This window comes from Emydura macquarii, unplaced genomic scaffold (genome assembly GCF_026122565.2).
Source record: "Emydura macquarii macquarii isolate MOO-44397 ecotype Brisbane River unplaced genomic scaffold, CSIRO-AGI_Emac_v2 contig_2422, whole genome shotgun sequence".
In the NCBI taxonomy this organism is placed as follows: Eukaryota; Metazoa; Chordata; order Testudines; family Chelidae; genus Emydura; species Emydura macquarii.
Window position 1 is genome coordinate 36,241,249 of NW_027132559.1, and position 12,599 is coordinate 36,253,847.

At 38.3% G+C, this 12,599-nt stretch overlaps 1 protein-coding gene across 2 annotated transcripts in view; it reads right to left on the minus strand.

The window, feature by feature from the left end:
• FAM171A1 (family with sequence similarity 171 member A1) overlaps nt 1–12,599 on the minus strand; it is a 117,606-nt gene that overhangs the window by 30,783 nt on the left and 74,224 nt on the right. Inside the window, exons 1-3 of one of the 2 annotated variants that reach the window (XM_067562284.1) lie at nt 9,483–9,635; nt 5,127–5,187; nt 2,327–2,503 (exon numbers count right to left, since the gene is read on the minus strand). In XM_067562284.1, coding sequence (XP_067418385.1) covers nt 2,327–2,503; nt 5,127–5,187; nt 9,483–9,497 — 253 coding nt within the window. In that variant the 5' untranslated portion in view covers nt 9,498–9,635. Of the gene's footprint in view, nt 1–2,326; nt 2,504–5,126; nt 5,188–9,482; nt 9,642–12,599 lie in introns of those variants that run through there. The other variant, XM_067562283.1, reaches the window with a different exon arrangement.

A 12,599-nucleotide genomic window follows, 5' to 3' on the forward strand; every position in this document is an offset into this window, starting at 1 on the left:
AGGGCAATTATCAAGTGAGTCATTGCCTGTGTTGTCCAGTCCCAGCTTCTGGCAGTCAGAGATGTAGGGATACCCAGAGCATGGGGTTCTGTCTCTGACCATATTGGCTAAAAACCACTGATATCCTTCATGAATTTATATAATTCTTGTTTGAACCCAGTTATACTTTTGGCCTTGATAACATCCCCTGGCAATGAGTTCCAGAGGTTGACTGTGCACAGTGTGAAGAAATATTTCCTTCTGTTTGTTTTAAACCTGCTGCCTACTAATTTCATTGGATGACTCTTGGTTCTTGTGTTAGGTGAAGAGGTAAATAACACTTCCACATTTACTTTCTCCACACCATTCATGATTTTATAGATGTCTACCATATCCCCTCTTAGTCATTTCTTTTCCAAGATGAACAGTCTGTCTTTTTTATTATTTCCTCATATGGAAGCTGTTCCATATCCTTATTCATTTTTTGTTGCCCTTCTCTGTACTTTTTCCAATTTGAACACATTGTTTTTGAGACAAGACAACCAGAACTGCATGCAGTATTCAAGGTGTGGGCATACCATGCATTTATGTAGTGGCATTATGACATTTTCTGTCTTATTATCTATCCCTTTCCTAGTGGTTCATAACATTTTATTCACTTTTTTGACTGCCGCTGCATACTAAGCCAATGTTTTCAGAGCACTATCCACAATGACTCCAAGATCTTTCTTGAGTGGTAACAGCTAATTTAGACCCCATCATTTTGTATGTATAGTTCGAATTATGTTTTCCAATGTTCACTACTTTGCATTTATCAACATTAAATTTCATCTGCCATTTTGTTGGCCAGTCACCCAGTTTTTTAGGCCTCTAGCCCTTCATATGTAACAGTGAAAAACAAAGAGAGCTTTTGCTGCCCCCCTAATGGGACATGGAAATTTAGTCACAAATCAGGAAGCACCTTAAAATTAAAATCAGAATCTTTTACAGTAACTACCAGTGAGCCATGCTATAGTTATAATGCAGCAGACAGGAAGGATTACGGATGGACGGCTTCTTGTGTGGAAAGTGAATGAGTCAGTCTTCCCATTCTTCTTTTGAACAAGTGAAAAACAGAACAGTTTCTAGAATCACAAATCAAAATCAGTTTCAGGAAGAACTTGAATGAGTGAACCCACTGCTAACTGTGTCATAAAAAGCAGATCAAGTAAGTAGGAGTTCAGAGAAGGATTTTCAAATTACTTGGGCATAAACAGAAAACTCTAGCTCTTCCACACCTTATGGAAAAATCCCAAAGCCTTCTCCAGTACATTCTTGGTATGGATCTGAAGATTCTACACAAGGCATATAATTCTTTGTTCAATTCTACAGGTTGTTCAGAGTTATTCCTAAATAAATCCTCTAATAAATGCTACAGGTTTTTTTCTATTAGGAATGTCACTTGAAAATCCAAGACTCACCTTCAGTTAATGCAGGCAGATAAGCAAAATGCTCATCTGAGGAAAAAATGGTTTCATACTAGTTCTTCTACTTCTGAAAGCTTCTGCAAAATATCATAATTTAGACCAAATCTCTCACCTGCCATGGGCACCTAAACAATTTCTCTCTCTCCAGAAATCCATTCTTCTGAATTCCCACTTCTCTTTTTGTTTTCTAATCTCTACTTTACTTTTTCCCTCTTCCATCTGCTTCTGAAATTACTCCTCAATCAGATACAACCTTCAGGAGCCAATTAAATAATTCAAGGTCAATAATTCAATAATTCATCCCTGTGCAAAGGGCCAGCATGAGGCACATGCACCACTTCAAACTATAAGGGTTTAAGTCTTAAATATAGCTTGCATAATGTATATGCCTTCTGCCGACTTTCTGTCAAGGGGCGAATTTCACAGAGCAACAGAGATAATTCAGTGCATTTTATTTGACAGTGTATGTTCATGACATTTCTTGTCCTTTCAAAGTGTTCAGTGACTCTCACTTGCTCACAGTTGATTTTTGTTAATCTAGATGTACAAAACCCTTTCAAGATGCTGAAATCTACATTGTTAACTTTTAAAAGCAGGTTACATTTTTATTCAAAACACTGAATACTGGAATATTTGCAAAGGAATATTGACAAAGTTTAAAGACAAAAAAGTTGTAAACAGAAACAATACACATGCACATAAGTGTTTAGCTTTTAATGTCTAATCATGTAGCTTTATTAATACAAATTATCTTCTACTTTTAGACACAGCAATAAAACAGATTTTTATACCCTCTAAAAGGGACATTAAATGGAAAACAGTAAGAAGCAAGCTTCAGAGAAATGAAAAGGATTGCAGAATCACTACAAAATGTTGCTTACCAAATTTTTGGTCAAACCTCCATGCTGGAACATGGCCATTGTGCTTCAGGTTGCTGTTTGTTGGCAGAGGCACTGTTACATAGATGGGGCCATTCACTGGGATTGGAGTTCCATCACTGTTGAGCAAATGAACACTGACTGCAGTGACCGGGGTGAGGTCATACCTGGTGCTATTTCCTATCAAGTGAAAGAATAACGGTATGAATATCATTTCAATATTCAAAGTTATATATTTGTATTATTATACGTTATATTATTTGACCAGTGCATCTGTTATCAAGGGAAGGTGAAATTAAAACTAACCTGTTATATATTGCCAGAAAACTGACATTTACATTTCTTAATTTTCCTCCTTATAATCTAGGAAAGCTTTAATCTGCATGAAGTATTTTATATTTTTTGTTAAATATATTTTCTTCTTTCCATTCTTCTTTAAGAAGATTTGCACAAGCATAGTGGCCAAATAGTGCAAATGCATATAGACTATAATTTAACGCACTAATGGCCAAAATTTGCAACAGTATAAAAGAGAACAATCTTAACTATTGTTTTAGAATTCAAGAGTGCTTTTGCTTTGCTTCATCACTGAAATTAAGAGCAAACCATATACATTTTTATGATTTGTAATAATAATTTTCTTAGCTCCATGTATATTAAGACAATTTACTAGAAACAGTAATCATTAGTTTATGTTCAAAAATGACCACCCACCAAGGTATTAAGCAACATTTATTTGAGGTTTTAAAATACTATAAACCCATTCTTCTATGATCATAGAGCAGAAAGTGGAAAACAGCTAATAAAGAAAAAGAAAGGAGTGTACAGATGGCAGTACCCTTGGAAAATAAAAGTTCTAAGGTATTGTTTAAAAATCAGAGAGGTATGAGATCAACTGAGATCTAAGGAAACAGGTTCTAAACCTAGAGACTGTCAGAGCATAGACATGATCACCTACTAATCTAAGGCATGAAATGGGATCTCTCTAGACAATGGGTGGTATTACAATTCCGGTATCTGTTAGGAAAAAGATTCAGTACAGCCAGGGCATACAGGTAGGCATACAAGATTTTTACAACGACTCCTAAAAGTCAACAAGACTTCAAGGATGGCCTTTTATTCAACACCATTATTCTTACAGACAAATTCAACCAACCAAAGTCAAGGCCTTACCAAAACAAAACAAAAAAAGTAAACACAGCACTTATGAAAGATGCCAGACTGAACTCTGAGGATGTGAGATGTTCTTTTTTTGTTATTTACTAGTACCTGAAAGCCTGTGCTATTGCCCAGCTGTAACTCAAAACGTCGTGTGTTAAAAAGCCAAAAATGGCTGAAAAATTACAAACTGGACTGTATGAACCATGGACCATGAATCCCAGTGATGACTGAACCTGGTGACATTCTAAACAAAAACAGCTCTCAGCCACGCTGGTAGCTGCTTCCAACATTTCACACTGACTTTACAGGTATTTTAAGCCTCAGAGTTGTTTGGAGTTACTGTATGTGCATGTTGTGGTGTTGTGTGGGTAGCTGTGTTGATTTGTGTGTGGGTTGCATTGTGTGGATTTGTGCAGTTGGTGAAAGGGGTGTGCGCTGCAGAATGTGTGCATTTGGGGTTATTGTGTATGCTGGTTGTGGTATTGTGTGGATTTGTATCTAGGGACATTGTTCTGGGAGATTTGTATTGATTTGTACAGGTGGCAACTGGGGCAAGTAATCCACTATCTATGCAGTCTCCCTCATACAAACAATGACACTATTGTATGCAAGTTAGCTGTAGAGTAAGGGTGGTGTTGGTTGAATTATGTCATAATGGTCTAAGATCCTTGGCATGACATAGATGCATGCCTTGCTGTAGCTGTACACTGCATGGGTGCAATTCGTAAAGTCAAAATGGCTGAGACTTAATTGGACAGTAACAGACTGCAAATTCCAGTTATGATTGACCTGATGATATTCTGAGGGGAAAAAATAGCTCTCAACCGCACTTGTAGCTGCTTCCATTGCTCCACACTGACTTAAATATTTTGGGCTCCGCCTTGACCAACCTCCTCGCTAGGCTGAAAAGACCTAGGGTCTGGGTCCATAGCACATAGTTAGAGCACTGGTCTCAGAAACCAAGGGTCATCATTTTGAATCTCGCTGGGGCCCCGGGAGCAGTCTCTGCCATGGACAGGTAGATTGAGGTTCCTGGAATCTTATTTACTGTAGCACCAATTATGTGCTAGGCCTTGTCCTTGCTTTGAAACTAACAATCTATGGCCTGACAAGTAGACAGAGCTTAGAGGAAAAGGAACAATAATAGGCAAATTATATATAAGGTCACCTTGATTTACAGTAAGCAGCATGGCAGAAGTAGGTCTGAAAGAGGGACTTAAATGAGAACAAGGTAGGGGCTTTGCAGATGAGCTCAGGGAAATTGTACAATGCATAGAGGTTTCAACTTGCCCTTGAAGGAAAACCCGAAGAAGGGGAGTGGGTTGTTTCTTTCTTTCTACCTGCTGGTTCATACTCTGGCCTCTCTAATCAGCTTTGTTAAAGGTGCCAACCTCAATGGTAGTTTCTGTCATGGGGTATTGCCCATTAGTAACTGGACTCAGAACACCAACTCATTTTACATTGAAACACAACAGCAATGACTTTAATCACTACTGACCTTGACCATATAAAAACCCGTGACCTCAAGACACAGGGCCACACATGCCACTACCATTCTCCTAAATCATCTGTTCTGAACCTTAAACACAACAGTAGAGGGATTGTGTACTACAGATAATTTTGTCAAGAAAAGTGTATTTACGTGAGCTGTTTGTCGAAATCCAAGAGTCGACTATGCAAATTTTCCCTTGGCAGGGATCTTGCTGTAAAATAGAGACTGGGTTTTATTGAGCGGCAGTTACATTTATGAGAAACCATATCAGAGTATTTTAATTTACAATGACAACATATGTTATTAGTATTAGCATAGAATGCAATACTTCTCGAGCTGACATGAGTGGTCAACATTTGACAAAGAAATAACTTCCCATTGCCAAAGGAGATCATGACCTAGTCAGTTTTTTCATATTCAAATACCTAATGAAGCAGGCTATCACCTAAATGTTTATAAAACCCTATATTAATATCTGAAATTAAATTATGTATTACATTTTACTTGACTATTACTTGTTTTGAATTTTGCTTTTATTTTTCCTTATAATTACCTATAAATGGAAAATCAATGATTAGTCGAAAAAGAAGAGAGTTCTGGTGGAACTTTCTTTGCCTCAATTCTATTTGAGGCAACACAACTCCTCCTGATACTATGTTCAGCAGTCCCAGACTGAAGAACTTACATTCTAAGAAGGCAAGCAGATTTCTAAAATCCACTGGCTAATAAGAAAGGCGTAGGACATCAATTTCCACAGAATCTAAACTTTCATTTAAAAATTAAGTTTCTGGCTCTTGTGTTGTGATGCTAAGTTAACTGAATGCTTGTGAAACAGTCAGATGCTGGAGGGCTGCTAAGTATATGAACAGATTAAATAGGAGTGACTGCAATGAATGTCTGTTTATGTTTATTTGATACCTGGTGACCTCTAAAAGAATCTAGAAAAATCTGAGGAAAATACATGGTTTTAGTGACTCTGAATTCACTATTTATAAATAAGCCAATATTTTACAGTAATAGCCCCATGCTGAAGTGACATTATTGCTTCCAATAGGGTTTTGGTCTATTAGTGTAGAATACAGAGGTTTTTGTGGTGTTTATTTATAAACCAGCCTTGTGCTCCACAATATGCTACTAATACAAGTAATTAGCCAAGATACAACAGGCTTATCATTACTTGCATATTTTGATGTTTAGAATAGGCTAATTAATGTATTAGGTTTTAATTGTATTGCTCCTAACTGTACACTGTTAGAACTCTTCTGAAAGGTCTGTTGGAGTCAAAGGGAATAGTTTCTAGTTTAATACAATAGTTACAACACTAGCCATTAGGGATAACCCATTTAAACAATGGGAGGACCTGATCGTAATGCACCTGAGTTCCCTGTACACAGTTAAACATGACAGAAATTTAGCAGAGACACAGACAAAGAGAGCAAACTCTTTTCAATACAAATCCCTTCCTCCCATGCAAGTTACTGGTTTGTTACTCAGGAAAGTAAAAATTATAAATAATTTGCAGATGCCATTTTTGTTCCTCTTTCTCAAACAGGCACACACAAAAAAATTCAACAATTGCCACTAGCCGGTGGTCTCATCTTATATTAAACAGCTACTAGAAGAAGGGTCTTCTGACAAAGATTATACTTGGTGAGCTCTAAATAACGAGGTAGTCTATCTAAGCCTAAGGTTTTATAGTCTAACATTTTTCCTAGAGAAGCAGAAGTATAAGTAGAGGGCAACTTGCTTGCACTGTAATTCTGTATTTAAGTCCCTTATCCTTTCAGTTTTCTTCTTCTAAAGTGAGACAGATACTTTTGCATGCTGGTTAATACGGGCCAAATACAGCTTTCTTCTCTTCAACCACAGATGTTTCTCTGAGTAGAAGGTCTATGTGTGCAAGGACAAGTGTGTGGCATATGGAGGAGGGGTATATTAAGTATGCAGCCACAGAGCCACGTCCAACTCAACACACAGCAGGGAGTCTAAAGAATTTACTCTACCTGTGTCTTCTCACTCAGTGGGGCTACTTTACTGCCTGTGGAGACTATTACAGGTACTTTACATTCCTGGAAAGTAGTGTTCATACAACAACCCCCTTTTTATTATTATTTTTAATAAATCATCTGTATTACCATCATGCCTAGAATCCCTGGTATTGGACTATGACCCCATTATGCTATGTGCTGTACAGGCAGAACAAAAAGACAGTCTTTACTTCACATAACTTCAAGTCTAATACAAGAGACAACAGATGGATGCAGTCAGACCATTGAGAGAGTACAAGAGTACAAGGAAACAGTAAGACAATACTAGTCAGCGTGACAGGCAGTGGTCTCAGTGCACCAGAATCCTAACAATTGCCCAGTTTTTTGTAGGCATCATCGCAAAGAAGAGTTTTAAGAAGGAATGTGAAGGAGGTTAATGGGATAGCTTTGCAGATATTTATTGGGAGCTCTTCCCAAGCATGAGGGGCAGCATGAGAGAGCACAAAGATGCTTGTTTGAAATTTAACAAGTAGGCAATGTAGGCTGCCATCATGGGCTGATCAGAGGTAGAAGTTGACATTTTGATAGTGAACGAGAGCTGATCAGTAGGTTGGGGATAGGCCATCAAGTGTCTTGATTGTGAAAACAAACAGCTTAAGTTTGATGCGATAGAGAAGAGGGAGCCAGAGGACAGATATAAAGAGAGGAATGACAAGTGTCTGGCTAGGAAAATGATCTTTGCATTCTGAATGGATATGAGCAGGGCAAGATTGCATTTGTCAATGCAAGAAGGATGTTGCACTAATCGACAAATGAAATGGTGAGAGCCTGGATGTGAGTTTTAGCTGTGTGGATGGATAGGAAAGGCCATATCTTACAGATGATATGCAGAAAGAATCTGCAAGGTTTAGATGTATCCTGGATGAAAGGATCTACAGAGAGGTCTGAATCAAGAAAGTTGGAGGGGGATAAGGAAGATCATCCAAAGGACATGCTGAAGGAGTGAGGAGGGGTAGAAGAAGAACCAGAGAGGACAGAGACACAGAAGCCAAGAGAGAGCAAGATTTCAAGACAAGGAGCATGGTCAACTGCGTCAAAGGCAGTGACAGATCAAAGAGGAGACGATGAAATATTGGTTCTGGGCTTTGGCTAGGAAGAGGTCATTATAGACTTTGGTGAGAATATTTTCAGTGTAATGCCAGGGGCAGAAGCTGATTTGGAGAGGGTCTAAGCTGGAACTGGAGCAGAGGAACTCCATACAGTGATTGTAGACAGCGTGTTCAATTAGCTTACAGGCGAAAGGGAGAAAGGTGATGGGGCAGTGGTTGAAGAGGCAAGTGAGGTCACAAGTGGATTTAGGATGGGAGAGACTACAGCATGCTTGATCCTGTGATGGGAGAAGAGAGTGAGAGGTATGGAAAAGAGTAAAGAAGGAGAGGAGAGTGGGTTTGAGAGAGACCTGGAGATGGGCTGGGACAAGATCACTGAGGCAACTGAAGGGGTCAAGGAAGGAGAGCAGGCAAGAAACCTCTGCATCTGTGACAGGAGAATGAGGAAAGTTATAAGAGGGGAAGGAAAAGCAAACCAAGAGGAGGAAGAAGATCACACCATTTTCTCTGGAAAGAAATCCACAAGATCCACTAACATACACCTTACATGCTTGAGCAAATATTTGAAACAACCTAAATTAACTAGCAGAAATAAGTGCATCCTGAGAAGACTAAATTGGAAGAGTTAAAATGCCTCACCTGCTGCAAGCCCAAGATGTAAGAATGTAAACAAAATAATTCAAAGTTCAAAGTCCAGTGGGGGTTGTTTCTACTACAAGTCCTTCACAGCTTTCTTCTTTGTTTCAAAAGAATCTGAACACTTTTGGCCAAAGCAGGATCCAAAATTACTCTGCATTTAACAAGATTACTGAAACAACTCTTTGTTGGCACAGTACAATGCTGTATAATATTAAATCCTTAGAATGTGGGCATTTTATAGATTGCCAGGCATAGTAATAATTAGACATGACTAATGCTGCAGCATCTGGAAGGTTAAATCTTTAACCCACGCCACATCTCTCAATTTTTTAATTGAAGATAAATGTAGCATTTGTAAAAGATACCCAAACTGACATGCCAGTTCTCAAATGCAGGTGCAACATAAGAAAGCTTTACAGCCCACTAAGGTCCATGAGCCTTAGTTGTCATCCTGCAACAACCCCCATATATAAGGGGTAAGAAGGACATTCAGTCTCCATGCTGATTCAACCCATGGCTTGTATCTAAAAATTGCCAATAAGGGGAACTATTAGTGTCAGTTGCACAAAAATTTTGTCATGTGAACTACTGCTTTTTAGGAACAGTACTTTGATCAGACAGCTGAGCCTATATTATCACAATTAAAAAGATATGTTGTGGGGAGGGAGAAGTGGGGAGAGGATGACAAAGAGCTGGGTTAAAAAAAACAACCCAAAACTACACTCCAACAAATATCAACTCAGAACAAAAACAAAGATATTCAAAATTACCAGTTCCATTTCCATCTAATCCTTGTAAATAAGGAAAACTGTCCACTTCCCAAGGTGAACTGGCTGCAGTTAGAAATGCTGTCAGATCACTGTAGCTGGTGTTCTCAGGCAACTTCAGGGCTCTTCTTTGAAAATGAACTCGTGGTTGAATCCGTGCACCTGTGAAAATGAAAGGTGACTTTATCCAAGGATTGTAGATTGTTTAGGAGCTTATATTTATACTGAACAGCCCTTTAAAAGTGCATTTAAAATTTCCGTTACAAATTAAAATCTTCCATGACCGACGGATGGAACAATGAGCTACTATGAAGGTGAAGACAGCACAGCATTTTTAAATTTAGTTTGCAATGGGCGATATTTTGTCACAAAGTGTTGCAAGGTAAAATGTACAAAGATGCTAAATACCTTAGAGGTTTTTGAAATTTTTTCCCAGTCTTACTTTAAGTTTTCATGCACACCTACAATAATGGATGCCGATAAAACTAAATCTAAATGTAGAGATAACGCATGTAAAATCTAAGGAAAGTTTGCAATTTACTATCTATGCTTAATGTCTTGTTATTTCACTTGAAACAAACGTTAACTTCACCTAAAGTCTTCAAGGCAATAGTTTAATAGGTAGTTACAATTAATTTGTTCCATAATTCCTACTTTGTTTTGATTACAAGGTTTGTCTAGTCATCACCTCACTGTATGTACAGTGAGAAAATTATTATTTAAATCATTGCACAAAACACTGCTAAATAGAATTTAAGCAAAAAAATCCAGGATTATACTGTACATAACAAAAGTAAATGTAATATGGGATAGCTTCACTAAAAACAATTTGGGCAAAACTGAAGGCAGAGACTAAGAAAATACATGCCAATGGATTACATACCTATCATTTGAGGTACTAATCTGTAAGAGGCTTGTCAGAAAAGATAGAGAGTCACTGAACAAATAGACAAAATTCAAATGAAGAATCTTCATCAAGCTTTAGACGCTACTCAGTTCTTCAATATCAGGAATGGCCCTCGATTTCTGATAAACATTTGATCCAAGCTCCCATTCATCCTTCCTACCCAAATATGCCCAAGCAACCCTGCATGGAAGGAGAGTTTAAAATGTGTGTAGTTGTGACTAACTAACAGAGGATATGTTGGATGTGGGACGCCTATAGCCATGGGCAGCCCTGCAGGCAGTAAGTCACCATTCTTTTTGGAGAAAAGAGTCTGTAAACTGGGTGATTTTATAAAAAGTTGTCCCCTCACACCCCAAAAAGGTCAAGCTGCTTAACCAATGATTTATTAGTTAAAACATCAACGTTCACTGAGGCTGAAGCTGACCAGTGATGTGGAGAGCCAGAGGAGAGCAAAAAAAAAAAAAAATATTAAAGATTTAGAAAATATGAGGAAAGGTTAAAAAAACTGGGGCATATTTAGTCTTATGAAAAGAAGGCTAAGTGGGGATCTGATAACAGACCTTAAATATGTTAAGGGCTGTTATAAAGAGGAGGGTGATCAGTTGTTCTCCATGTCCACTGAAGGTAGGACAAGAAGTAATTGGCTTAATCTACAGCATGGGAGATTTAGGTTAGATATTAGGAAAAACTTTCTAACTGTAAGGGCAGGCTTCCAAGGAAGGTTGTGGAATCCCCATCATTGGAGTTTTTTAAGAACTGACTGGACAAACTTGTCAGGGATGGTCTAGGCCAGAAGTAGTCAATTATTTTTTGTCAAGATCCAAATTTCTTGGTCAAGGTATAGTCAAGGTCTAGACTCCAAAGAAAATAATAAAAAATAATAATAATGATCATAATAAGTAAAAAACATTTTGGGGTCCATTCAAAAGTGTCTGGTGGTCCAGATTTGGCCCGTGGTCTGCCTATTGATTACCCCGGGTCTAGGTTTAATTGGCCTGCCTCAGTGCAGGGGGCTGGACTTGACCTCTCGAGATCCCTTCCAGCTCTACATTTCTATGATTCTAGTGCAACACCTCCATACCACTTAAATCTTGCATAAGTACTATTTTTGGACACTGCTGATGGAGGAGAACATGTGTGTATGCGTCAGCCCTGCACAGGCCACTGCACAATGCTGCAGTGAGGAGACAAACTAGGTGAAGAATGTACATAGATCCTTTGGCCCTTGCACTCCAGGCCTCGGGCAAGGAAGAGCTACAGTTACTACACAAGCCCAACTTACTTGCCTAGAGTTGGGAGAAAATGGTTTTCTCCAGATCCTTAAGTCATTGCCCATATAAAACTAGATTACTTGGACTGTGTGTTTAAGATTTCACTTTTGTTCTGTTATCCCATCATGTGCATTATTAACCACTGATTTGCATTAGTTCAAAATCAGTACATATGAACTGCAGGTTTTCTAATGCATCAAGATTTAAGACAACTCCACATAGTATTTTATATTTTAATTCCTTTAAACATCCAGTTTAGGAAACCAATTGCCTCTTTCAATGGATTCTCACCATTCACGCTGTTTTGCAGCACACAGCAAGGCCCCGTCTGCAAGCTTTAAGACAACATGCAAATGGAGATTTAAAACAGCTGTTGAAGACAAAAGCTACTCTATTCCCAAGAGCTCTTTTTCAGTCCTCAGAGGATGCTCCCTAAATGATACAGGATCAAGAGGCAAACAGTGCTCTGCTCTGACTGTAAATTATGACTGTGTGGTTCCAAGATGCCCAAACTGTGGTATGGATGGGCTGGTTCCACCATCTTGTACCACCAGTTTTACATATGTCACTTCACTGCAGTCAATGGAATTACTTCTCAGGATAATTGATGTACAGGTGGTGAATCAGGCTCCTTATTTTTACAGTTGCTTAAGTCACTAACCAGGAGACTAGTCCCTTTTCTCAGTTTTCTTAAATTGGTTTCCATACATGAATTATTGTTACAACAGAACACAGAAATTCATACAATACAAGCTTTGTCACTGGACAAAGACTGAAGCATCTGTACACAGATGGATCCAAACAGTTTAGCTTTCATTTCATCTGCCTCGGAGGTAAACTCTAATCACATGCACAAAATTTTATTTGTCCAACATGAGTGTATTGAACTTTTTTTTTTTTAAAAGGAGCATTTCAAAAGTTGCTGTTAGTAATCTTGCAAGG